Genomic DNA, 24,104 nt, shown 5'->3' with positions numbered 1-24,104 from the left:
ACTTCCTGACGGGTCGGTGGCGAGGGTAGGCAACAACACATCCACCACGCTGACCCTCAACATGTGGGCCGCTCGGGGGTGCATGCTTAGTCCCTTCCTGTACTCCCTGTTCACCCATGATAGCGTTGCCGCGCACGACCAACACCATCATTAAGTTTGCCAATGACACGACGGTGGTAGGCCTGATCACCGACAACAATGAGACAGCCTACAGGGAGGAGGTCAGAGACCTGGCAGTGTGGTGCCAGGACAACAACCTCTCCCTCAACGTCAGCAAGACAAAGGGGCTGATCATGGACTACAGGAAACCAAGGGCCGAGCACGCCCCCATTCACATCGACAGGGCTGTAGTGGAGCGGGTCGAGAGCTTCAAGTTCCTCAGTGTCTACATCACTAAGGACCTATCATTGGCCAAACACACCAACACAGTTGTGAAGAGGGCACGACAACACCTCTTCCCCCTGAGGAGGCAGAAAATATTTGGTATGGGCCCTCAGATTCTCAAAAGGTTCTACAGCTGCAACATTGAGAGCATCTTGACTGGCTGCATCACCGCTTATGTATGGTAACTGCTTGGCATCTGACCGCAAGGTGCTACAGAGGGTAGTGCGTACGGCCCAGTACATCACTGGGGCCGAGCTCCCAGACATCCACCTCTATAGCAGGCGGTGTCAGAGGAAGGCCCTAAAAATTGTCAAAGACTTCAGCCATCCAAGCCATAGACTGTTCTCTCTGCTACCACACGGCAAGCAGTACCGGAGCTCCAAGTCTGGGACCAAAAGGCTCCTGAACAGCCTCTACCCCCAAGCCGTAAGACTGCTGAACAGTTAATCAAATGGCTACCCGGACTATTTGCATTGGGTACTGTCATTCTCACTGGACACTACCCACACTCACTGGACTCTACCCACACACATACTACACTGACACTCCAACACACACACACACTACATACGCTCACACACACAAAACACACACATGCATATTGACGCCACACACACACTCACACATAGACACACGCTGCTGCTGCTATTCTGTTTATTATCTATCCTGATTGCCTAGTCACTTTTACCCCTACCTACATGTACATATTACCTCAACTACCTCGTACCTCTACACATTGACTCAGTACTGGTACTCCTTGTATACAGCGTCGCTATTGTTATTTTATTCTGTTACTATTTCCTTTTTTCTCTTGTTATTTGCGAGAGAAAAAAATATGCGTACTTTTAAACTCTGAATTGTTGGGAAAGAGTCTACACCTGTTGTATTCGGCGCATGCGACAAATAAAATGTTGTTTGATTTGATCAATGGTAGCAAGTAGCAACTCACCATACTTCTGCACTTCAAATGACTTGTTGTAGGTGTGCCCCTGCATCTCTACAAAGATTAACCACTCTCCAAATACGGGCTGGTCTGAGAGAGGGAAACTCATGTTGACGACCCCTGAGGAGAGAAGCAGTGGTCAAAAAACGATCAACGCCACATGAGCTACAGCAGTCACTACACAGTAGGTGATGATAATGATAACATAGGGAGTTTCTCACCACAGCAGAGGGGTTTAAGCCCTTTCCACTGGACCATCCGAGATCCTCTTGGGTCCTGCAATCCAAAGTATGAATACACAGTTGATCAAGAGATTCTACTTTCATCAAAACACGCATCACTCTGTTTCTCCCGACATGAAAGCTGTGAACTTACATAAGTACTCATGAGTGAAGTTATATAAGGGTTGTGCAAATAAATATATTGGGGGTAACCCCTGCGTGATGTCTAGACTCCATATCCTACAGTAAGCTACTTCTTACATACACTGACCTGGCTCTGACTCAAGGGGAAAGACTAACACTAATGTCTGTCAATCAGTTAATTACAGCCACTCTCATAGACACTTCCCTGACCAAGAGGGCCACGGGACTGCAGGCTGCAGGTGACAGAATAACACAAACAGCTACACAGTTTCTTAGTCACTGAGCTGAGCTCGTTTACACAGCTTCCTCTGGCATCTTAACACCAAGCAGCATATTTGCCCTGCAAAGATACCGCAGACAGAGCACAAGAGGATGTGAGAGGGACAGAAGGAGAGGGAGAAGAGAGAGGGGAGGAGAGAGGAAGTGACAGACAGAGAGAGGGAGAGGGGGAGACAGAGGGAGGGAGGGATTGAGGAGTTAGTAACAGCAGGAGAGAGCAGCTGAGGCAGCGAGAGCGGTTCCTTTCATGTGCAGCATTAGCTGGGCCTGCTGTAGGGGCCAGGCTGGAGCTCAGAGCCCAGGCCTGTTATCAAAGTGAGTTCTTCCCTGCCCTGTAATCTCCTGCCTGGGGTTGGTAAACTAAACCCCCAGTGTCCCGTTGCCCTCCCTCTAGGCCCGGGTGGTCCCTCTCCCTCCACTTACCACAACGTAGGCCTCAATCTGCAACCATGGGAAGAAGAAGAGTAAAAAAATGAGTCAAGGACAGCACACATATTAGACAAACTGCAAACTGCACAGCCACATGGCAAAATATATCCACCTCCTCCCCCCTCTCCAACAATCATCCATCTGTGAGTGAGAGCGTTAGCCTTTGCCAGCAGCAGACCTTTATAGCTCCAGCCATCAATAAACACACTGTCTACACAGCGGCAACTATATATTTGGAGCCATTTCTAAACATTCAAGCAGAAATGACAAGGTTTGTGGAGGTAAATAGGTTACTGTACATTTAGTGTGCATTCAGGCTCAGGCCAGGTTTCCCCCCACTTCATTACCCTCTGACGGGATGTTGGAAAAATTGGTTTGTAAAAACTAGCTTGCCACCCTTCATTTGAAGCCGTTACACATCAAAGGAGAGGAGGCCAGCTGCTTGGAATCAAGGCCCACTGATACACATTAGGTCAACACACCTGATTCTCATATTTCATATCCCATTCATTTCCTGTAAATGGGTGTGATGTCTTGGCTTTGATGTGGAGACTGGGTGCATTACCTTGTCATTGGCCGGCCTCAGATCCGGAGTGACAGAGTACACGTTGATGAGCACTGGATTGAGAGAGGCACAGATTATTACCCATTTCAATGCATTTCTAATGTAGAGTGCAATAAACAATCCATGTCATGAGCTTTTCTCCTGGGCTGCTATTAAGACTGGCTTCTTACAACACACAATGGCCTATGAATAAATCTATCTACTGTAGAAGTTTATGATTAGGTCAATGACTGCTACTGAAGGGCCTGGAAGGCTGAGACCTTTGTGTTTGGGCTTGTAGACTGGCTTATCCGTCTGGATGAAGACGGCTGTGCCCTTGCTGTCCACAGTGACAGTGGTGTAGTTGTGGAAGATATATCCCCCCTCAGTGATTTGGCGATTCCCCCACACCTTTAACTGGGCCTGACCTCTCAGACCAGGAGGGACCTGAAACCAGGAAGGACACATATCTTCAGGATGCGGTACCTAACACAAAACCACAAAGACCAGTGGCAAACCAGATGCAGAAGTGCATAGCGACCACAGTGGACAATACAATACTATATTTGATAAAGACAGGGGTGGGGGTTAGAGGGAGGGGAGGAATCAAGTTGTGCATGTTGGATTGATCCATTCCAGCCTTTGGGGGCTGCAGACCCATACATGCACATCAACAGCTGTTGCATATTATATTGAGGCTGTTACCTTATTCCAAATGAATGTGCAAAAAGGCAGATGTTCACATACAAATGATGTTAGTGTTGTTTTGCATGTCATCTGTGGAATATGGACAAACTGACTGGGATCTCACTACTGTGCAGCTGGAGCCACAACCATTTTACACTCTTGAAACAACAATTATGTTTTTATTCATAACACTACACAACAAAGATAAAAAAAACTATTAACAAACGATAGATAGAAATGCTGTTAAACACAATGACGTTGCTCTCACCTTTAATTTGATTGTGCCTTTGTCTGAAATTGAAAAATATGAATAAAATCACACATAACAAAGCAAAATATTCTGATCTTTCATGATTGAGTTCTTGTGATTGTGTGGTTGGATTCAAGGAACATTAACTTGTGTCAACACCGGTCCTTGAGGGCCACAATGTATACTGGTTTCTGTCCTTGCATTTTACAGTAATCAAGAATTTTAGTTATATACTGGTTAAACCTTAGATACATCACAATAACCAGTTCTGTGGAATCTCTGGCCAATCAAGGGGTCGACACTAGTTACCACAGCCACAGATTCATAATTATGGCTAAACCCCGCCTATTTCTACAATTTCTATTCATAAAAATCTGATTTTAAACCTAACCATAACCACACTGCTAACCTTATGCCTAATCCTAACCTTAAAGTAAGACCAAAAAACAAAAACAAAAAATCATGAATTTTTACGATATAGCCTTTGTGGCTGTCGTAACTAGTGACAACCCAATCAAGGATATCAATTAATTGCCAGAGTAAAGGAAAACCAGTGGAACTGGAGTGATGCACTCTTTGCAGGAAATACAGCTGCAGGCTCTTTCAATTAAGCGCTGAAGTCCCATCAATTAGTACAGCTGTCAAACAAATCCCACATAGATACACAATAGCCTGGTTAGACAAGCCAGGCTTAACAATAAACCCCCATTCAAAAGCGACATCTGTTAAGGGCCCTGTGAGGTCAGTAGTATACACTTCACCCGACAGGTCAATCAGCCTCACGCTGTGTGTTCCCCTGTAAGTGTGTGTGCACTCAGTGTGTGTAAGAAACGGTGGTGTGTGTTCCTATGTCAGCGTGTGTGTGTGTGTGTGTGTGTGTGGGTCCTCACCTAGCACAGTGCCATGGCTGTGTGCCACTGTCTCACCCTTCACAGAGAGCTGGACCTGGACGTGCGTCTCCTCCACAGCGTTGAAGATAGTGACACTCAAGGCCTCCTCCACACCAGCACGGAACACTGAAGGAGCAGCGATTAGGTAACCCCTAGTGTCCAGGAAAGAGAGGGGTGTTGGTCAACAGACAGTGCGCCATGGAAACTTTCAGCCAGGGGTTCACAACTTTGGTGTTTGCCGTTTTTTTCCATGTTCTGATAGACAGATTATTCTTATCCCAGTATGCTTCCAGCAAGCAGCAGCACCAAATATCAACACACCAGCGGCCCCAACTTCACCCTCCTCCTGGCCTCCAAATATGGCTGTTTATGATGTTACGCAAGGCAGTATTAATATACACACACACACAAAGTCCTCAAGGGATTTGCAAAGTGAGATCAGGTTTAATTGCGAGGATAGCAGGGACACTGTACCTGTCAGCCAAAAGAGCTCTGCTCTAGTGTTCTCATTGGGTGGTCTGGCACAACTTCTGATGTAACCTAATAGTAGTTGTTTTTTAAACATAATGACCAAGATTAAAAACAGTCACTCTGACATTTAGTTGAGGGAAGACGGCTGTCAGAAGGGTCGGAGGCCAAAGGTCATCCGCAGAAGCACATAAACATTCTGAAAGTCCAATTAAACTTTTACCACTGGTTGGCAAAGGACCACTATAAATGAGAGCGGCATAAAGAGTTCCAGAAGTTCACCAACCTTAGTTTGGAGGCATACTAAGGTTCCATATGGTACTTTAATCACACTATTACATGACTATTACTACAGTGTTATCACATGCTCATTTCACTTTTTTCATGAGTTAAACTGAACAGATACAGTGGGGGAAAAAAGTATTTAGTCAGCCACCAATTGTGCAAGTTCTCCCACTTAAAAAGATGAGAGAGGCCTGTAATTTTCATCATAGGTACATGTCAACTATGACAGACAAAATGAGAAAAAAAATTCCAGAAAATCACATTGTAGGATTTTTAATGAATTTATTTGCAAATTATGGTGGAAAATAAGTATTTGGTCACCTACAAACAAGCAAGATTTCTGGCTCTCACAGACCTGTCTGAAGTTTGCTAGAGTGCATTTGGATGATCCAGAAGAGGATTGGTAGAATGTCATATGGTCAGATGAAACCAAAATAGAACTTTTTGGTAAAAACTCAACTCGTCGTGTTTGGAGGACAAAGAATGCTGAGTTTAAGTGGGAGAACTTGCACAATAAGTTATCTGTGTCATTCAGGTGATTGTTTTTTTCCAGACCTGGGAGCTCCCATCTTAAAGTTTCCTTGAGATCAACCAAATTAGAATGAGCACTGAATCCACCAACACAATTGCATGTCTTAATATCAGATCAGGTGGTTAGTATTACAGTGCTTGGGGGCCAGAGGCAATCTAAATCCCAGAGAGTCATGAGAAAATCCCTTGGAAAATGGGGCTTTGGTAATAGAAAAATAATAGGAGGAAATTGACTCTCAGTGTTTGATCTGCAGCAAGTTCAACCAGCTCTTTGATAAGCCTGCGTCAGGTGCTGAGGACCATGCTCATTTTAATCACACGGGCAGATGCATTGAATGTCACAGTGGTTTCTGCCTGCCTCTCAGAGCTCAGTCTCAAGTGCTTGTGGACTGATGTTCTTTTGTTAAGAAAGCTGGTATTAGTCCCATAGCGATCTCTATGGTGTAATGGGCTGGGCTCCCCTCTGGAGCATTTGGCAGCACAGCTTGTAACCCTTTGAAACTATTAACACAGCAGAATTCTCTACAGTTAGGCTCTGACATACTGTTGACAGCAGCCCGACAGATAGCATCCTTAGGGCCTCTTTACACTAGATTAATTTGACGGCACAAACTAGGTCCAGGAGAGATACTTGTGTAGTGTAAAGAGACGGATCTAGATTCAAATCTCTCTTTAAGAGATGTCTCCCACACTACAGTACCTCCGGAGGTAGTGTGGGTGACATCAACACTATGTAGCCCCCTCTGAGTGGTAGAGTGTACAGACAATGGCTCTCCCACACCCAATGATTAATATATACACTAGATGACTGACAGGGGACCATGTTTTGAAGCCACCGCGGCTCCATCTCGGCACTCCCCCACTGTTGTAAAAAATATGTTATAAGCAAAAAAAATCATTTATTAATGTCTACATTTGTTTTTGACACGTTTATTCTATTACAGACACCTTAATGCAATCTTAAATGATATTATGTTAGCTAAACATAAACATTTAAAAAATATATAATTTATTTTACCTTAAAGTATCTTTTTTTGAAAGTACTAAAGTTACTGTCCCCACTGCAACAACAAAAATACTTAAATACATGTAATTTTGTCCTTGAAACATTTTATTGAAATACTGTAGAATTCCATTAATTCCTATTGAGTCATTGAACACTGGTCACTTCACCCACTACGTACAGTGCATTCGGAAAGTATTCAGACCCCTTCACTTTTTGCACATTTTGTTACGTTACAGCCTTATTCTAAAATTAATTAAATAAATGTTTTCCTCATCAATCTACACACAATACCCCATAAGGATGAAGAAACATTAAAATAAAAAAATAAAATAAATAAATACCTTATTTACATAAGTATTCAGACCCTTTGCTATGAGACTCGAAATTGAGCTCAGGTGCATCCTGTTTCTATTGATCATCCTTGAGATGTTTCTACAACTTCATTGGAGTCCACCTGTGGTAAATTCAATTGATTGGATATGATTTGGAAAGGCACACACCTGTCTATATAAGTTCCCACAGTTGACAGTGCATGTCAGAGCAAAAACCAAGCCATGAGGTCGAAGACAGGATTGTATCGAGGTTTATTATGTTTTATAATGTGTAGATATTTCTATAGTGCTCTATTGTTTCTTTGTGCATCTAGCATGTGTTTGGGTCCACATAGCCTGTTTAGTTTGTTGACATGCAAATAGGCATATTTTTCCCATACTGTGCTATAGCCTAAGTTCTCCTCTTTTCTTTACAGAACCACAATTAGTATCAGAGAGAGTGGTATTGTATGTGTGTGTGTGTGGATCTTTATTAAACCCTTGAACTGGAACTACTGCTTCCTCGTGTTCTGAACGGACACCCTGTGGTGGTTGCTACCGGCCTAAAATCCAGCACCTACGTTTTCTATCCCTTTTTATTGGTCCTTCGAATTCATAAACAACCCATATTTTTCATGGATGTCCAAGGATGCCAGTCTCCAGAGAAGATGCTCCAGAAGTTGTGGTTCGTCCCCGCCGTCAAACTCCTCCCCCACATCGTCTGGTCGACTATGGGGTAAGCTACGAGTCAAGGCAGACACCACACACAACACACAACAACACACCACTCCAATGAGGGACCACGAGCAGAGGGCGCTGTGAGTGGAATTAATTACTCTCACAACAAGACCAGAAGCAGCTACCCTCCTGCACGAGATGAGAGAGAAACCCGTTCTTCTTCCAGAACAGTCGTAACGTGCCTGAAGCTGATAGGAGAGGAAACTGAGAAGTTGACATGGGAGATACTGGAGCTATCGGAAGACCTAAATTCATCCGCTTCAATGGATCCCCAACAGTTCAAATCACTACCTTGGCTGTCGTCAGCGCGCACCTGACTGTCGCCGCCGCAACTACTCACCTGACCGACGCCATCGCGACTACTCACCTGACCGCTACGGTCAGCCTACTCCTGATTACCGCCGTAAGCCCTGAACTGCCATTGTCAACCTACGCCTGACCATTGCGACTACTCACCTGACCGTTGTCGTCAGCCCTCACCTGACCATCGCCACTACGACTACTCGCCTGACCATCGCCGCCAGGCCTACTCACCTGATCGCCGTCGGCACTCACCTGTCCGCTACCGCACACCTTCTCCAACCAGCCGGGAGCGGGCCTACCGTGGACCAACTCCTACCATCCCCAACTTCCTCAATGAAGACCCAACGAGCGTTTGCAAGGCTGAACATGGCCCTCGACAATGTGCTGCCTGTAAATGCAACAGAGTGCTCCAAGTTTCAGATATTGGTGGACCACCAGAAGTTTGAAGAGGCTATGCTAATTGCCGACTCCTACAGCAACAGCAGGTATCCATACAGTGACACCATGGAGTCCCTCACAGAACTGTATGGCCAGCCTCACCAGCTTGCCCTCCAACGCATCGCTGGGTTAATGGATGGCCCCAACATCAAGAGTGGTGACACCAAGGCATTCCGAAGATTCGCTCTGAGCGTGCGTGCCTTGGTTGGCATGTTGAACCCCATCAAGACACCCATTCCAACCCTCCTTCACCTGGCAGGGTGGCTCGAGTACGAGGTGAGAGTGCAAGTAGATGGCACGCAGTTCAGTAGTGACCAAAGCAGAGACCACCTTAGCTCACGCCGAGATCAGCGTAAAGACAAATCCTTCCCCAAGACCACCACCATCCTCCACGGAAGTGAGCAGAGAAAGGATGAAGCCAAAGTCTCTGCACAGAACCAGTCTCCGGAGGAAAGGTCACGGGAGAAGCTAAATCAATATTGTCTGTTCTGCAACACCACGCAGCATTACATGAATCAATGCACCAACTTTCAGCTCCTTTCCAAAGAACAGAAAGAATCCTGGATCAAGACAAATAAAAGATGTTGGAAGTGTGGACGCGAACACCAAGCAGCTCAGTGTACTCTCAAGGCTAAGTGCAAGAAGTGCGAGAAGAAGCATCTTCAGATTCTCCACGAGGTCAACACTAGCCCAACTGCTTCAAAGAACGCCAGCACAAAGGCGCCAACTGAGAGCATTTGCCTGGTGAGCTCCACTGAAGAGACCCTCTACGTTGATCAACCTTCCGTTTGCAGCAAGGTGTTGCTGAAGATGAGTCGAGTCATCTAGCGGAGCGGCAACAAGTCACTTGACACGTACACCCTGTTGGACGACGGGTCGGAGCGCACTATACTTCTACATGAAGCAGCAGAGCAGCTAGGCCTCCAAGGCAATCCTGAGGACTTAGCACTTCGTGCGGTGCGTCAAGATATCCAAGTCATCCATGGAGCTTCTGTGTCATTCTCTGTGGCCCCTGTTACTCAACCAAACAGGTCCTTTGACATCCACAGAGCCTTCACAGCTGAAGAGTTGGGCCTTGCACCGTACAGTGTGGGAAAAAAGTATTTGATCCCCTGCTGATTTTCTACATTTGCCCACTGACATATAAATGATCAGTCTATAATTTTAATGGTAGGTTTATTTGAACAGTGAGAGACAGAATAACAACAACAAAATCCAGAGAAACGCATGTCAAAAATGTTGTAAATTTATTTTACATTTTAATGAGGGAAATAAGTATTTGACCCCCTCTCAATCAGAAAGATTTCTGGCTCCCAGGTGTCTTTTATGCAGGTAACGAGCTGAGATTAGGAGCACACTCTTAAAGGGAGTGCTCCTAATCTCAGCTTGTTACCTGTATAAAAGACACCTGTCCACAGAAGCAATCAATCAATCAGATTCCAAACTCTCCACCATGTCCCAGATCAAAGAGCTCTCCAAGGATGTCAGGGACAAGATTGTAGACCTACACAAGGCTGGAATGGGCTACAAGACCATCGCCAAGCAGCTTGGTGAGAAGGTGACAACAGTTGGTGCGATTATTCGCAAATGGAAGAAACACAAAATAACTGTCAATCTCCCTCGGCCTGGGGCTCCATGCAAGATCTCACCTCGTGGAGTTGCAATGATCATGAGAATGGTGAGGAATCAGCCCAGAACTACACGGGAGGATCTTGTCAATGATCTCAAGGCAGCTGGGACCACAGTCACCAAGAAAACAATTGGTAACACACAACACCGTGAAGGACTGAAATCCTGCAGCGCCCGCAAGGTCCCCCTGCTCAAGAAACCACATATACAGGCCCGTCTGAAGTTTGCCAATGAACATCTGAATGATTCAGAGGAGAACTGGGTGAAAGTGTTGTGGTCAGATGAGACCAAAATGGAGCTCTTTGGCATCAACTCAACTCGCCGTGTTTGGAGGAGTAGGAATGCTGCCTATGACCCCAAGAACACCATCCCCACCGTCAAACATGGTGGAAACATTATGCTTTGGGGGTGTTTTTCTGCTAAGGGGACAGGACAACTTCACCACATCAAAGGGATGATGGACAGGGCCATGTAACATCAAATCTTGGGTGAGAACCTCCTTCCCTCAGCCAGGGCATTGAAAATGGGTGGATGGGTATTCCAGCATTACAATGACCCAAAACACACGGCCAAGGCAACAAAGGAGTGGCTCAAGAAGAAGCACATTAAGGTCCTGGAGTGGCCTAGCCAGTCTCCAGACCTTAATCACATAGAAAATATGTGGAGGGAACTGAAGGTTCGAGTTGCCAAACGTCAGCCTCGAAACCTTAATGACTTGGAGAAGATCTGCAAAGAGGAGTGGGACAAAATCCCTCCTGAGATGTGTGCAAACCTGGTGGCCAACTACAAGAAACGTCTGACCTCTGTGATTGCCAACAAGGGTTTTGCCACCAAGTACTAAGTCATGTTTTGCAGAGGGGTCAAATACTTATTTCTCTCATTAAAATGCAAATCAATTTATTAAATTTTTACATGCGTTTTTCTGGATTTTTTTGTTGTTATTCTGTCTCTCACTGTTCAAATAAACCTACCATTAAATGTATAGACTGATCATGTCTTTGTCAGCGGGTAAACATACAAAATTAGCAGGGGATCAAATACTTAATTACCTCACTGTATACAGTGGGGGAAGAAAGTATTTAGTCAGCCACCAATTGTGCAAGTTCTCCCACTTAAAAAGATGAGAGAGGCCTGTAATTTTCATCATAGGTACACGTCAACTATGACAGACAAAATTAGGGAAAAAAATCCAGAAAATCACATTGTAGGATTTTTTATGAATTTATTTGCAAATGATGGTGGAAAATAAGTATTTGGTCAATAACAAAAGTTTCTCAATACTTTGTTATATACCCTTTGTTGGCAATGACACAGGTCAAACGTTTTCTGTAAGTCTTCACAAGGTTTTCACACACTGTTGCTGGTATTTTGGCCCATTCCTCCATGCAGATCTCCTCTAGAGCAGTGATGTTTTGGGGCTGTCGCTGGGCAACACGGACTTTCAACTCCCTCCAAAGATTTTCCATGGGGTTGAGATCTGGAGACTGGCTAGGCCACTCCAGGACCTTGAAATGCTTCTTACGAAGCCACTCCTTCGTTGCCCGGGCGGTGTGTTTGGGATCATTGTCATGCTGAAAGACCCAGCCACGTTTCATCTTCAATGCCCTTGCTGATGGAAGGAGGCTTTCACTCAAAATCTCATGATACATGGCCCCATTCATTCTTTCCTTTACACGGATCAGTCGTCCTGGTCCCTTTGCAGAAAAACAGCCCCAAAGCATGATGTTTCCACCCCCATGCTTCACAGTAGGTATGGTGTTCTTTGGATGCAACTCAACATTCTTTGTCCTCCAAACACGACGAGTTGAGTTTTTACCAAAAAGTTATATTTTGGTTTCATCTGACCATATGACATTCTCCCAATCCTCTTCTGGATCATCCAAATGCACTCTAGCAAACTTCAGACGGGCCTGGACATGTACTGGCTTAAGCAGGGGGACACGTCTGGCACTGCAGGATTTGAGTCCCTGGCAGCGTAGTGTGTTACTGATGGTAGGCTTTGTTACTTTGGTCCCAGCTCTCTGCAGGTCATTCACTAGGTCCCCCCGTGTGGTTCTGGGATTTTTGCTCACCGTTCTTGTGATCATTTTGACCCCACGGGGTGAGATCTTGCGTGGAGCCCCAGATCGAGGGAGATTATCAGTGGTCTTGTATGTCTTCCATTTCCTAATAATTGCTTCCACAGTTGATTTCTTCAAACCAAGCTGCTTACCTATTGCAGATTCAGTCTTCCCAGCCTGGTGCAGGTCTACAATTTTGTTTCTGGTGTCCTTTGACAGCTCTTTGGTCTTGGCCATAGTGGAGTTTGGAGTGTGACTGTTTGAGGTTGTGGACAGGTGTCTTTTATACTGATAACAAGTTCAAACAGGTGCCATTAATACAGGTAACGAGTGGAGGACAGAGGAGCCTCTTAAAGAAGAAGTTACAGGTCTGTGAGAGCCAGAAATCTTGCTTGTTTGTAGGTGACCAAATACTTATTTTCCACCATAAGTTGCAAATAAATTCATAAAAAATCCTACAATGTGATTTTCTGGAATTTTTTTCCTCATTTTGTCTGTCATAGTTGACGTGTACCTATGATGAAAATTACAGGCCTCTCTCATCTTTTTAAGTGGGAGAACTTGCACAATTGGTGGCTGACTAAATACTTTTTTTCCCCACTGTACCTACCCTGTTAAAGCCCTTCAGAAAAGGTATGGGCACCTCAAAGGCATTCCCCTTCAACCGCTGGATCAGGCGCAGCCGCTACTGCTCATCAGATCAGACTATCCCCATCTAATCACCCCAACAGATCCAGTGCGTTTGGGTCCCCCTGGTGGACCTGCCAACATCAAAACTCAGCTCGTATTGACCCTTCAAGGCCCTTCAAAGTTCCTGCAGCAAAGTCTTGCTCCATAACAGTGCCTTCATACATCCCTTGTCTCTCCATCTTCAGAGCTCTTCAGCCATGTAGAGAAGCTCTGGCAGTTGGATACGCTGCCGTACAGGAGTGAGAAGCTTGTCACACGGCATCTACTGGAGGAGAAGACAGTCAGGGTCGAAGTGGATGGGGTTCAAAGGTACGCCACTCCCCTTTTGTGGAATAAGAACCTTCCTCCCTTGGAAGCTCCGAAAGAGGCAGTACTGGCTCATTGGCGAGGGACAGAGAAGCGTCTGTCCAAGGATCCAGACAAAGCAGCAGTGTTCAACGCAGAGGTTCACAAGTTGGTGGAGCCCGGCCAAGTTCAGAAGGTATCCCCAGTAGCAGTCGAAGAGTACCAAGGCTGGTACATTCCCCATCATATGGTCCATCAGAATGGGAAAAACAGAGTCGTCTTCAACTGTTCCTTCAACTACAGGGGCAACAGCTTGAACAAACAACTCTTTCCCGGACCTACCTTGGGAGCTACTCTGCTTGGAGACCTTCTCCGTTTCCGGGAACACTCTCTGGCCATCAGCAGTGACATAAAGGGGATGTTCCATCAAGTCCGCATGCTACCCAAAGACCAGCCTCTTCTCCGGTTTCTGTGGCGAAACCTAAACCGTGATGATTACCCTGATGTCTATGAGTCGCACGTTCTTCCCTTTGGGACGACATGTAGCCCCTGCTGCGCCACGTTTGCTCTTCAGAAGCATGTGTTCGACCACAGTGAGGCCAAAGAAGATGTGCACTTCTCTGTAGAATGCTGTTTCTATGTAGACAACTGTCTACAAAGCCTCCCGTCTGCGGATGAAGACAAGAAACTGGTGGACAAGCTGAAGCACCTTCTTGCTGAGGGAGGATTCAAGCTACTCCAGTGGGCCAGCAAACTTCAAGCAGTCATCGAACACCTACCTCAAGAGTCCAGGTCGGAGAGCAGTGAGCTGTGGTTTACCCAGGATGGCGTGGAACCCCAAGAGCGCACCCTTGGATTACGATGGCAATGTCTGACTGACACTCTTGGATACAAGCACGGTCACATGGAGAAAGTTGAACCCACCATGCGCAACATATGTCGGATCCTTACCAGCCAGTATGATCCACTCGGCTTCATTGTCCTATACACCACACGGGCCAAGGTTGTGGTCCAGAGGCTCTGGAATAAGAAAAGAGGGTGGGATGACCCAGACCTACCTGAAGATCTTCTCCAAGCGTGGCTTATTTGGGAGAACAAACTTCCACAGCTGTCTCAGGTCACACTGCCAAGGTGTTACGTCAGCCCCGACATGGAAATATGATGAGCAGCTGAGGCATCCGGGCCCAGAGAGGGTGTTTGCTGAGTTACGTTGAAGGTTCTGGATTCTGAGATGGAGGGCAGCTATTTGCCGTTTTCAGCTTGGTTGCAACGAATGCGGTTAGTGGTCAGGCCTGCCAGCTGTGCCTAGGATGGCTGACCTGCCTCCAGCCCGACTGCGGCTCCACAAGTCTGCATTCTATTCTACAGGCATGGACTGCTTTGGACCGTATATCATAAAGATTGGCCAAAGAAATGAAAAGAGATGGGGCATCATCTTTAAGTACGTGACCACCCGGGCTGTACATGTGGATCTACTGACGAACATGGATTCCGATTCGTTCCTACTGGCGTTGAGACGCTTCATCGCTCGAGGAGGAAAGCCCTTTGAGATCCTGTCTGATCGAGGAACAAATTTCAAGGGAGGGGAAAGAGAGCTACAGGAGGCCTTGATGACTCTCCACCCACAGCTCCAGGAACAGTTAGCCAGTCAGAAGATTTGCTTCGCCTTCAACCCACCAAGTGTGCCACACTGGAGGATGCTGGGAGAGGGAAATCAGATCAATCAAGACTGTCCTGCAAACCACCCTTGGCGCGCAGACCATCTCCGAAGAGGTGCTGAGGACTATCCTAATGGAAATAGAAGGGATCTTGAACTCCAAGCCTTTGGGATATGTGTCGTCAGACATCGCGGATCCGGATCCAATCACTCCTAACTCTCTTCTCATGGGGCAGCCAGACTCTTCACTACCACAGGTGGTCTACCCAGAGTCTGAACTGCTCAGTCGCAACAGATGGAGACACAGCCAGGTTCTAGCCGACCATTTCTGGCACTGCTTCACACAGAACTACTTACCTGCACTTCAATGCCGCCATAAGTAGCACAAGGATAAGGAAGACCTTGTATTTGGGACCGTTGTGATGATCGTGGATGATCAGTCTCCTAGGGCACTATGGCAAGTTGGAACTGTCAAGTCAGTTATCCCTGGAGCAGACAGGAAAGTGAGGACAGCAGAGATCGAAGTCAAGGACAGAACCTACGTCAGGCCTGTTGCTCGACTCCTCTAGCTGCCCACCCTTCCTCAAGAAGCTACTGACCCATAGCTGGCTTGTCAGTTGAAGCAAATATGTACAACACATTTGAGGGCGGCTGTAAAAACGGCCAGCTCATCTCCTTTCCAAGACCCCAACATTCTTTTGGTTTTCTTATTGAAATAAGGTCACGCCAATCATCTAAATCTTATTAGTCAATCAGCAGCCTTTTTTCCGGGACTTAGCATAATACCCGACCAGGCAGAGCCTCAGGCAGTCTGATGACCACCAGGTTTTTCTCTCCTGCTTATTCTACCTCCTTAGAAAATAATTATTTTCTTTCTGATGTTTTATTGTGTGTGCAGCTAAATGTAAGTGCCAAAATCTTGATGTCTTGTTGTTTGGAGCTAAATAGCGTCTGTTGTAAATATGTACTATTTGTGTTAAACTTGCTAGCTAGCTAGCTCGCGTACTCCCACTAGCGTTAGCATTAGCATTGTCATCCGGAATGCATTACAATTTAACATGCTTATTAGCATTTGTCTGTGGTGCTAGGCTATTTTCGGTTGTAGATCGCTCATGCTTATTATGTTATATAATGTGTACATATTTCTACAGTGCTCTATTGTTTCTTTGTGCATCTAGCAGGTGTTTGGGTCCACATAGCCTGTTTAGTTTGTTGACATGCAAATAGGCATATTTTTCCCATACTGTGCTATAGCCTAAGTTCTCCTCTTTTCTTTACAGAACCACAATTAGTATCAGAGAGAGTGGTATTGTATGTGTGTGTGTGTGGATCTTCATTAAACCTTGAACTGGAACTACTGCTTCCTAGTGTTCTGAACGGACACCCTGTGGTGGTTGCTACCGGCCTAAAATCCAGCACATACGTTTTTTATCCCTTTTTATTGGTCCTTCAAATTCATAAACAACCCATATTTTTTCAATACCAGTACACATCATTTTTGCTCTGTTAGCCAAATTGAAAATTAAAGGCTTAAAATACCCACACATTTGTGAATCATTGCATTAATCAAGTGTGCAACACTTTGTGCAATATGGTTTAAAGATGAGAAGCTCCTGTATAGTTAGAATTTCTATCCTTATTTTGTTTGTCTATATACTATGGTATTTACGGTATGCTAATAGCTGCACTCACATGAAGCAGGAATTAGTCTTTGGCCACACCACATCAAGGATCGTCACTAGTTACCATAGCCACAAAGTCATAATTATGGCTAAACCTATTTCTGCAATTTTATCTTTTTAAAATCTAATTTTAAACCTAACCTTAACCCTAAATTCCAGTGCTCGACTTGGGCAGGAGCTCACAGGAGTGGAGTACCGGCATCTCAAATGTTAAACTGCTTGAGCTCCTGTTCCTCTTATAGAATATTAGCTCAAAAGTATTGTGGAGTTCCTGCACCTAAATATAAACAGTACCGGCACCGAAAATGTGTACCGGCACCTATTTCAGTCCAAGTCTAGCACTGACTAACACACTGCTAACATTATGTCTAATCCCTACCCTAAAAAAAAAAAAAAGATACTTTTTGTTTTCATGAATTTTTAGGATATAACACGTTTTGACTTGTGGCTGCGGTAACTAGTGAAAACACATCCAAGGCTAGCCTAAACAGAAAAGTTGCAAATCTGATGATCTTTTTGTAAATGAGCTCTAAAACACTTCTTGCAGCAGAAGAGCAGTCATGGGGGACATATACAAACTACTTTATTTTTAACTGTTTAAAATCCAGTTGTTTGTGCAAATAGGATAGGTGAAAACTAAATAGAAAAACACCAACTTTTATGAGGGTTGATATTTTCTGCAAAGTACCACAAATGAGCCTACCCCAAAATTGAAAAATTTACCAAATGTTGATTTGCATCATAACCCAAATGTCGTCTGCTTATTGGACATACTTTGCAGAGCATCATTAATAAAGCGTTGTAATATAAATTGTTTTAAAGAAATGATGGTCCCATACTCCATGTGAAAACGCGTGGACAGCACCATCAATCCAACCGCAACTAGGAAGCTGAACGTGTAAAGTAATAATAATAATAATATGCCATTTAGCAGACGCTTTTATCCAAAGCGACTTACAGTCATGCGTGCAAACATTTTTTTTGTGTATGGGTGGTCCCGGGGATCGAACCCACTACCTTGGCGTTACAAGCGCCGTGCTCTACCAGCTGAGCTACAGAGGACCACTAAAGTGAGTTTAATATATTGTTTCACATTCATGGCATAATGAACAAACACCCTTTATAAATGCATGTAATTCCATTCGTTAAATGAACAAAACGATACAAATACAAAACAATGCTATTTGTAAAAGTAACAAATAGTGCAATACCCTAGGCAGTGATTGGTCTGTTAAACTTAGGGTGAACAGAGGTGAAGCATGGTGGTTTTGCTTATTACAGTAAAAATGGCAACATATGTTCATTTACAATAAAATTAGGTCAACCACTTACTGTCTTTCTTGTGCATAACTTCTACAGATGAATAAAGTCCACGACAGACTCAACGCTGTCCAATAGGACCTCCACATTTTCAATAGTAGCCTACATTCAGTTTCCCATGGCGTGGGTTATAAAGTCGCTCTCGAGAGTTCAGACTTAACTTTCTCTCAAATCTTCAAATGTACAGTAGCTTCGAACAGGCTATCATTCTTGCGTAGCCTATCCATTGAGGCACTCTGATGTGTGAGCGCCAATTCTTGCCTCGAATCGGCAAGCGAGGATCAAGTTATCGTCCCACTTCGAGAAATCCAGTTTCGGGGCAATTGGCTTTTTTCTTCAGACCTCAACGCACATAGTCAGTCCTCTTTTTGCGTGCTTTATTCATCCGCCTCAATTCCCTTCTCTCATATTTCAGCATTACAAATTATTAGTGTCCTCCCACCACCTGAAATGTCGCACGATAGAAATAGATGTTATATCATGTTTATCAATTTATTGGCCTACTGTTGTCATTTTTGTCTCCAATTTTGCCTCCTCGCCTCTTTGAAGGTTCAAAGCTTTTGTTCCTGCTTTTCAAAGCTTTTGTTCCTGCTGGTGCGAGTCAGAACAGCTCCTAGTAGCCTAGTTCATGCAGACAAGTCACTCATAGCCCTGGCCTCGGTGGCCTTAACACCAATACATTACAGCTAAACTCCTTTCCATCATGTAAGTGTCCTGTCTGGAGTAAAATCTCCTGGCAGTTGGCATTACATTTTGTACGAATCAGTGTTCAGTTTACTTAGCAGCCTAATTACCCCAGGCATGATCTTTGATTAATCTGAAATAATAATAGAGCTAACTATGAATTTGATTTAACGTTGCCTGCATGCAATATTGCATGAAAAACATCAACTTGGGGATGTGTAATAAATAGTGTTAAAAGAAATATCAGGGTATTTCAAATTAACCTCTGTCACATTCATAATCTGGGTTTCAATGCTTGTGGAGTGCTCACACCGTGCAGATAAACCTTTGGCCCCCTCAAGTGGCAAATTATCAGCACTGACAACTGTAATAGAAATCGGTACAATAATCTCCCCTGAATGAGCACTTCCATACTTCCATTCATTCGATCAGCGCTTCATACAATTCACAACGATTAATGAGAAACACCGATTGTATTAAAGGGAAGCAGCCTGTCACACCCACTCTAGCCTCGCGTGTTCATCCTTCCAAATGTCGTCTCGTTGACGAGTGTGAGAAGCCTGACGTCCGAGGCAACACTCAAATATCAATAGAGCTGGCAGAGTAGTGAACTAAAAATGCATGAAAGAAAACAGATTAAATTATTCAAAAATAGTAGATTTATTTGAAAACCATAGGCAGCAGAAGTAACAAAAAAAACAGTATATAGGTAGGGTACATACAGTGGGGGAAAAAAGTATTTAGTCAGCCACCAATTGTGCAAGTTCTCCCACTTAAAAAGATGAGAGAGGCCTGTAATTTTCATCATAGGTACACGTCAACTATGACAGACAAAATGAGAAGAAAAAAATCCAGAAAATCACATTGTAGGATTTTTTATGAATTTATTTGCAAATTATGGTGGAAAATAAGTATTTGGTCAATTACAAAAGTTACTCAATACTTTGTTATATACCCTTTGTTGGCAATGACACAGGTCAAACGTTTTCTGTAAGTCTTCACAAGGTTTTCACACACTGTTGCTGGTATTTTGGCCCATTCCTCCATGCAGATCTCCTCTAGAGCAGTGATGTTTTGGGGCTGTCGCTGGGCAACACGGACTTTCAACTCCCTCCAAAGATTTTCTATGGGGTTGAGATCTGGAGACTGGCTAGGCCACTCCAGGACCTTGAAATGCTTCTTACGAAGCCACTCCTTCGTTGCCCGGGCGGTGTGTTTGGGATCATTGTCATGCTGAAAGACCCAGCCACGTTTCATCTTCAATGCCCTTGCTGATGGAAGGAGGTTTTCACTCAAAATCTCACGATACATGGCCCCATTCATTCTTTCCTTTACACGGATCAGTCGTCCTGGTCCCTTTGCAGAAAAACAGCCCAAAAGCATGATGTTTCCACCCCCATGCTTCACAGTAGGTATGGTGTTCTTTGGATGCAACTCAGCATTCTTTGTCCTCCAAACACGACAAGTTGAGTTTTTACCAAAAAGTTATATTTTGGTTTCATCTGACCATATGACATTCTCCCAATCCTCTTCTGGATCATCCAAATGCACTCTAGCAAACTTCAGACGGGCCTGGACATGTACTGGCTTAAGCAGGGGGACACGTCTGGCACTGCAGGATTTGAGTCCCTGGCGGTGTAGTGTGTTACTGATGGTAGGCTTTGTTACTTTGGTCCCAGCTCTCTGCAGGTCATTCACTAGGTCCCCCCGTGTGGTTCTGGGATTTTTGCTCACCGTTCTTGTGATCATTTTGACCCCACGGGGTGAGATCTTGCGTGGAGCCCCAGATCGAGGGAGATTATCAGTGGTCTTGTGTGTCTTCCATTTCATAATAATTGCTCCCACAGTTGATTTCTTCAAACCAAGCTGCTTACCTATTGCAGATTCAGTCTTCCCATGCTGGTGCAGGTCTACAATTTTGTTTCCGGTTCCTTTGACAGCTCTTTGGTCTTGGCCATAGTGGAGTTTGGAGTGTGACTGTTTGAGGTTGTGGACAGGTGTCTTTTATACTGATAACAAGTTCAAACAGGTGCCATACAGGTAACGAGTGGAGGACAGAGGAGCCTCTTAAAGAAGAAGTTACAGGTCTGTGAGAGCCAGAAATCTTGCTTGTTTGTAGGTGACCAAATACTTATTTTCCACCATAATTTGCAAATAAATTCATTAAAAATCCTACAATGTGATTTTCTGGATAAAAAAATTCTCAATTTGTCTGTCATAGTTGACGTGTACCTATGATGAAAATTACAGGCCTCTCTCATCTTTTTAAGTGGGAGAACTTGCACAATTGTTGGCTGACTAAATACTTTTTTCCCCCACTGTAAAACACACTTTTTTTGGTTCTGTACATGAAACAAATCTCTTGTATGATCGGTGATCTCGGTCATACTGAATTTACAGTGCTGTGAATTATTTCATTTCAAGGACCATGAAATGTTGGATTTGTCCAAAATAGCAACTTTATAATCAAACACATGATAACGTTATGTGTAACAATGTAACCTGTAAAAATGTTATGGGAACACCATTCAACTGTAACATTCATCATTCACATTAAACCAATTTTATATAAATAATAATAATAATTCTGTCAAATCAAGTACATCTCAGTATTCTTGGCACCCCTCTTGGAGCAGGCACGCCGCAGTTTATCTAAAGTCAATGTCTGTTCAAATCAAGCGCAGCCATGAATGACACCATCAACAGAAAGATCACTCTGCTTCTTGTCCAACAGTGCGTGGCTCCAAGATTGCAGCTTGAGCACACGCTTCCTACAGAGCTCTGCATACCAACTTTTGAAAGATAGTGAATAGTGTATTATTTTGAACTACCAAATGAATACGTCGCTTGCTAAAAACACCAGGTAATTGATGATTTAAGATTGTATTTTTCAAAATGTCACAGCGCGCTGACATAAAGAGAAATCAAATCAGTGGTACTCCTGAGTGGCGCAGTGGTCTAAGGCACTGCATCGCAGTGCTAACTGTGCCACTAGATCCTGGTTCGAATCCAGGTTCTGTCGCAGCCGGCCGCGACCGGGAGACTCATGGGCGGCGCACAATTGGCCCAGCGTCGTCCAGGGTAGGGGAGGGAATGGCCGGCAGGGATGTAGCTCCGTTGATAGAGCATGGCGTTTGCAACGCCAGGGTTGTGGGTTCGATTCCCACGGGGGGCCAGTATAAAAAAATATGTATTCACTAACTGTAAGTCGCTCTGGATAAGAGCGTCTGCTAAATGACTAAAATGTAAATGTAAATCTTATGGCTACCTCCTCAGCTAGCAATGCTCGGGCGTCATCCAATATCGTTATACAGGAGGCAAATGCTTTGTTGACAACTGCCACAACTATACTGGCCTGACAGACTATGACACTAACAGTGTCTGCCAAGCTGTACTACCTGAGGAGAAGGCTAAACTAGCAGATGTTGTCGACCCAGAGGTGTCATTCTCCAGTTCCCATCACTGATCTACAGGGATGCCACTTGGAAAGCAGCAAATAAATCTATCTTCCTACGCGAGAACAACCTGCGGTTTGCTGAAGACCTCTCGAAAGCGGAGAGAGAAGCTGTGGCCAGCTGTGGAAAAAGCACGAAAAGAGGGGAAAGCGGCTTACTTCATCCGAGGGCGCGCTTGCATCAACGGATCCGAAATCAGCCTTCCTCCTTTAGGGCTGTCAAAGACTTTACCTGATGCTCAACATAGGCTACCTAGATAGCTAACGTTACCTCTGATGTGAGCAGATCTCACTCCCGGTTCTAAGGTGATTTAACTTTCGTTCTAACTGCACAGCTAACTACTGGAGTAATGGATATGTATTATGTATTTATTTTTACCTGCAGTATAGGCAGTGAGCAAGCTCTTTGTTGTTTCTTGGGCTGGCAGTTATCTTTGTTATGCTTAAACTATTCTCACTCAATCATTTAAATCTATGTGGTGTGCAGCTCTGGTTTCTTTTCATTTTTACTCGATGTGCTATTGTTGTTTAGCTCGTAATACTTTCTGTTATATATTTGTTTCACTCAATGCTAGGGTGTTAATAAATAATGTAAATCGCAAAGCCTTATTTTTATTTGCCAAACAGCTTAAAACAGATGTATGTTTTTTTCAAGAGTCTCACTCAATTTCTACCGACGTCAACTTCTGGAAATCTCAGTGGGGAAATGATTTATGGCTCTCATGATTCTGAACTCTCTGCTGGAGTTATCACTAAATCATAATTTAAATGGAAGTAATTTGCACTCTGACTGTGACCCTTTTGGTCACGTTCTTTGTCTTGTTATCAACTGTAACAACATCGTTATTATTATTATTATTATTATTATTATTATTATTATCATCAACATTTATGGGTGCAATTCCAAACTTGAAAACGATCAGTTACTTGAATCTTTGGAAAAGCGTATTCTCCATTGGCTAACCAAGTTCCCTAATGCTTTACTTATAGTAGGTGGGGATTTTAATATTTCTCCGGGACAGTACACTTCTATGAATACAAGTTTGAGGCAGTTTATGGAAAGGTTTGATATTATAGATATTTGGAGAGTAAAGTTTCCTAATGACAAGTCTTTCACTTGGAGTAATAAGGCACGCTCCAGACAATCACGCATAGATTTTTGGCTGGTGTCTAAATGTTTTGGTAAACAGGGTATTTCTGTTAACATCCTTGCCACTCCCCTTACTGATCATAGAGCTATTTATATTGACACACTTTTTATCTCTGATAATGGCCTTGGTAGAGCATCCTATTGAAAGCTTAATAGCTCTAAATTAAAACAGTTGGTCAAGATGGAGATAAACAATTTAATTACACACTTCTGGAACAAAGCTATAAATGACAATTCATAGAGTAAAACTGGGAGCTTTTAAAATATGAGGTTGGAAAATATTAAAGAAAATATGGGAGTATTCCTGCCAAGACAAGGAGAGCTGAAGAAGGTGTAATTGCAAAGATCACCTCTCTTGTTCAAAAGCATGTTGAAAGTCTTTTAGAGGAGGACAAATCTGTTCTGTTTGAGCTACAACACAAGTTGGATGACATGTATAAACTGAAAGCAGAAGGAGCCTTTGTCAGATCTAGGAAGAAATGGCTAGAGAGTGAACAAAATTCATCTTATTTTTCAGGTTAGAAAAATACCACTACAAATAATACAATTTAACAATTAAATATCAAAATGGTCTCATCACAGATGATCCCAAATTAATCTCTATCTTTAGTTGCAACTTCTACAGGAATTTATATAGTTCTA

The 24,104-nt window shown here is 44.0% G+C and overlaps 1 protein-coding gene across 1 annotated transcript in view; it reads right to left on the bottom strand.

Annotated features, from left to right (window-relative positions):
* LOC311148424 (C3 and PZP-like alpha-2-macroglobulin domain-containing protein 8) overlaps nucleotides 1-18,315 on the bottom strand; it is a 71,245-nt gene extending 52,930 nt beyond the window's left edge. Inside the window, exons 1-8 of the mRNA XM_084185392.1 lie at nucleotides 18,187-18,315; nucleotides 4,772-4,923; nucleotides 3,900-3,922; nucleotides 3,226-3,391; nucleotides 2,966-3,018; nucleotides 2,395-2,412; nucleotides 1,549-1,603; nucleotides 1,334-1,447 (exon numbers count right to left, since the gene is read on the bottom strand). Of these exons, the coding sequence (XP_084041518.1) occupies nucleotides 1,334-1,447; nucleotides 1,549-1,603; nucleotides 2,395-2,412; nucleotides 2,966-3,018; nucleotides 3,226-3,391; nucleotides 3,900-3,922; nucleotides 4,772-4,923; nucleotides 18,187-18,263 (658 nt within the window). The 5' untranslated portion in view covers nucleotides 18,264-18,315. The remainder of the gene's footprint in view (nucleotides 1-1,333; nucleotides 1,448-1,548; nucleotides 1,604-2,394; nucleotides 2,413-2,965; nucleotides 3,019-3,225; nucleotides 3,392-3,899; nucleotides 3,923-4,771; nucleotides 4,924-18,186) is intronic.
* Nucleotides 18,316-24,104: the final 5,789 nt, after the last annotated feature.

Source organism: Coregonus lavaretus (genome assembly GCF_964263955.1).
Source record: "Coregonus lavaretus genome assembly, chromosome: 21".
Classification (NCBI taxonomy): domain Eukaryota; kingdom Metazoa; phylum Chordata; class Actinopteri; order Salmoniformes; family Salmonidae; genus Coregonus; species Coregonus lavaretus.
Note: the sequence above shows the minus strand (reverse complement) of the source record. Positions and strands in the feature narration are given on the sequence as shown.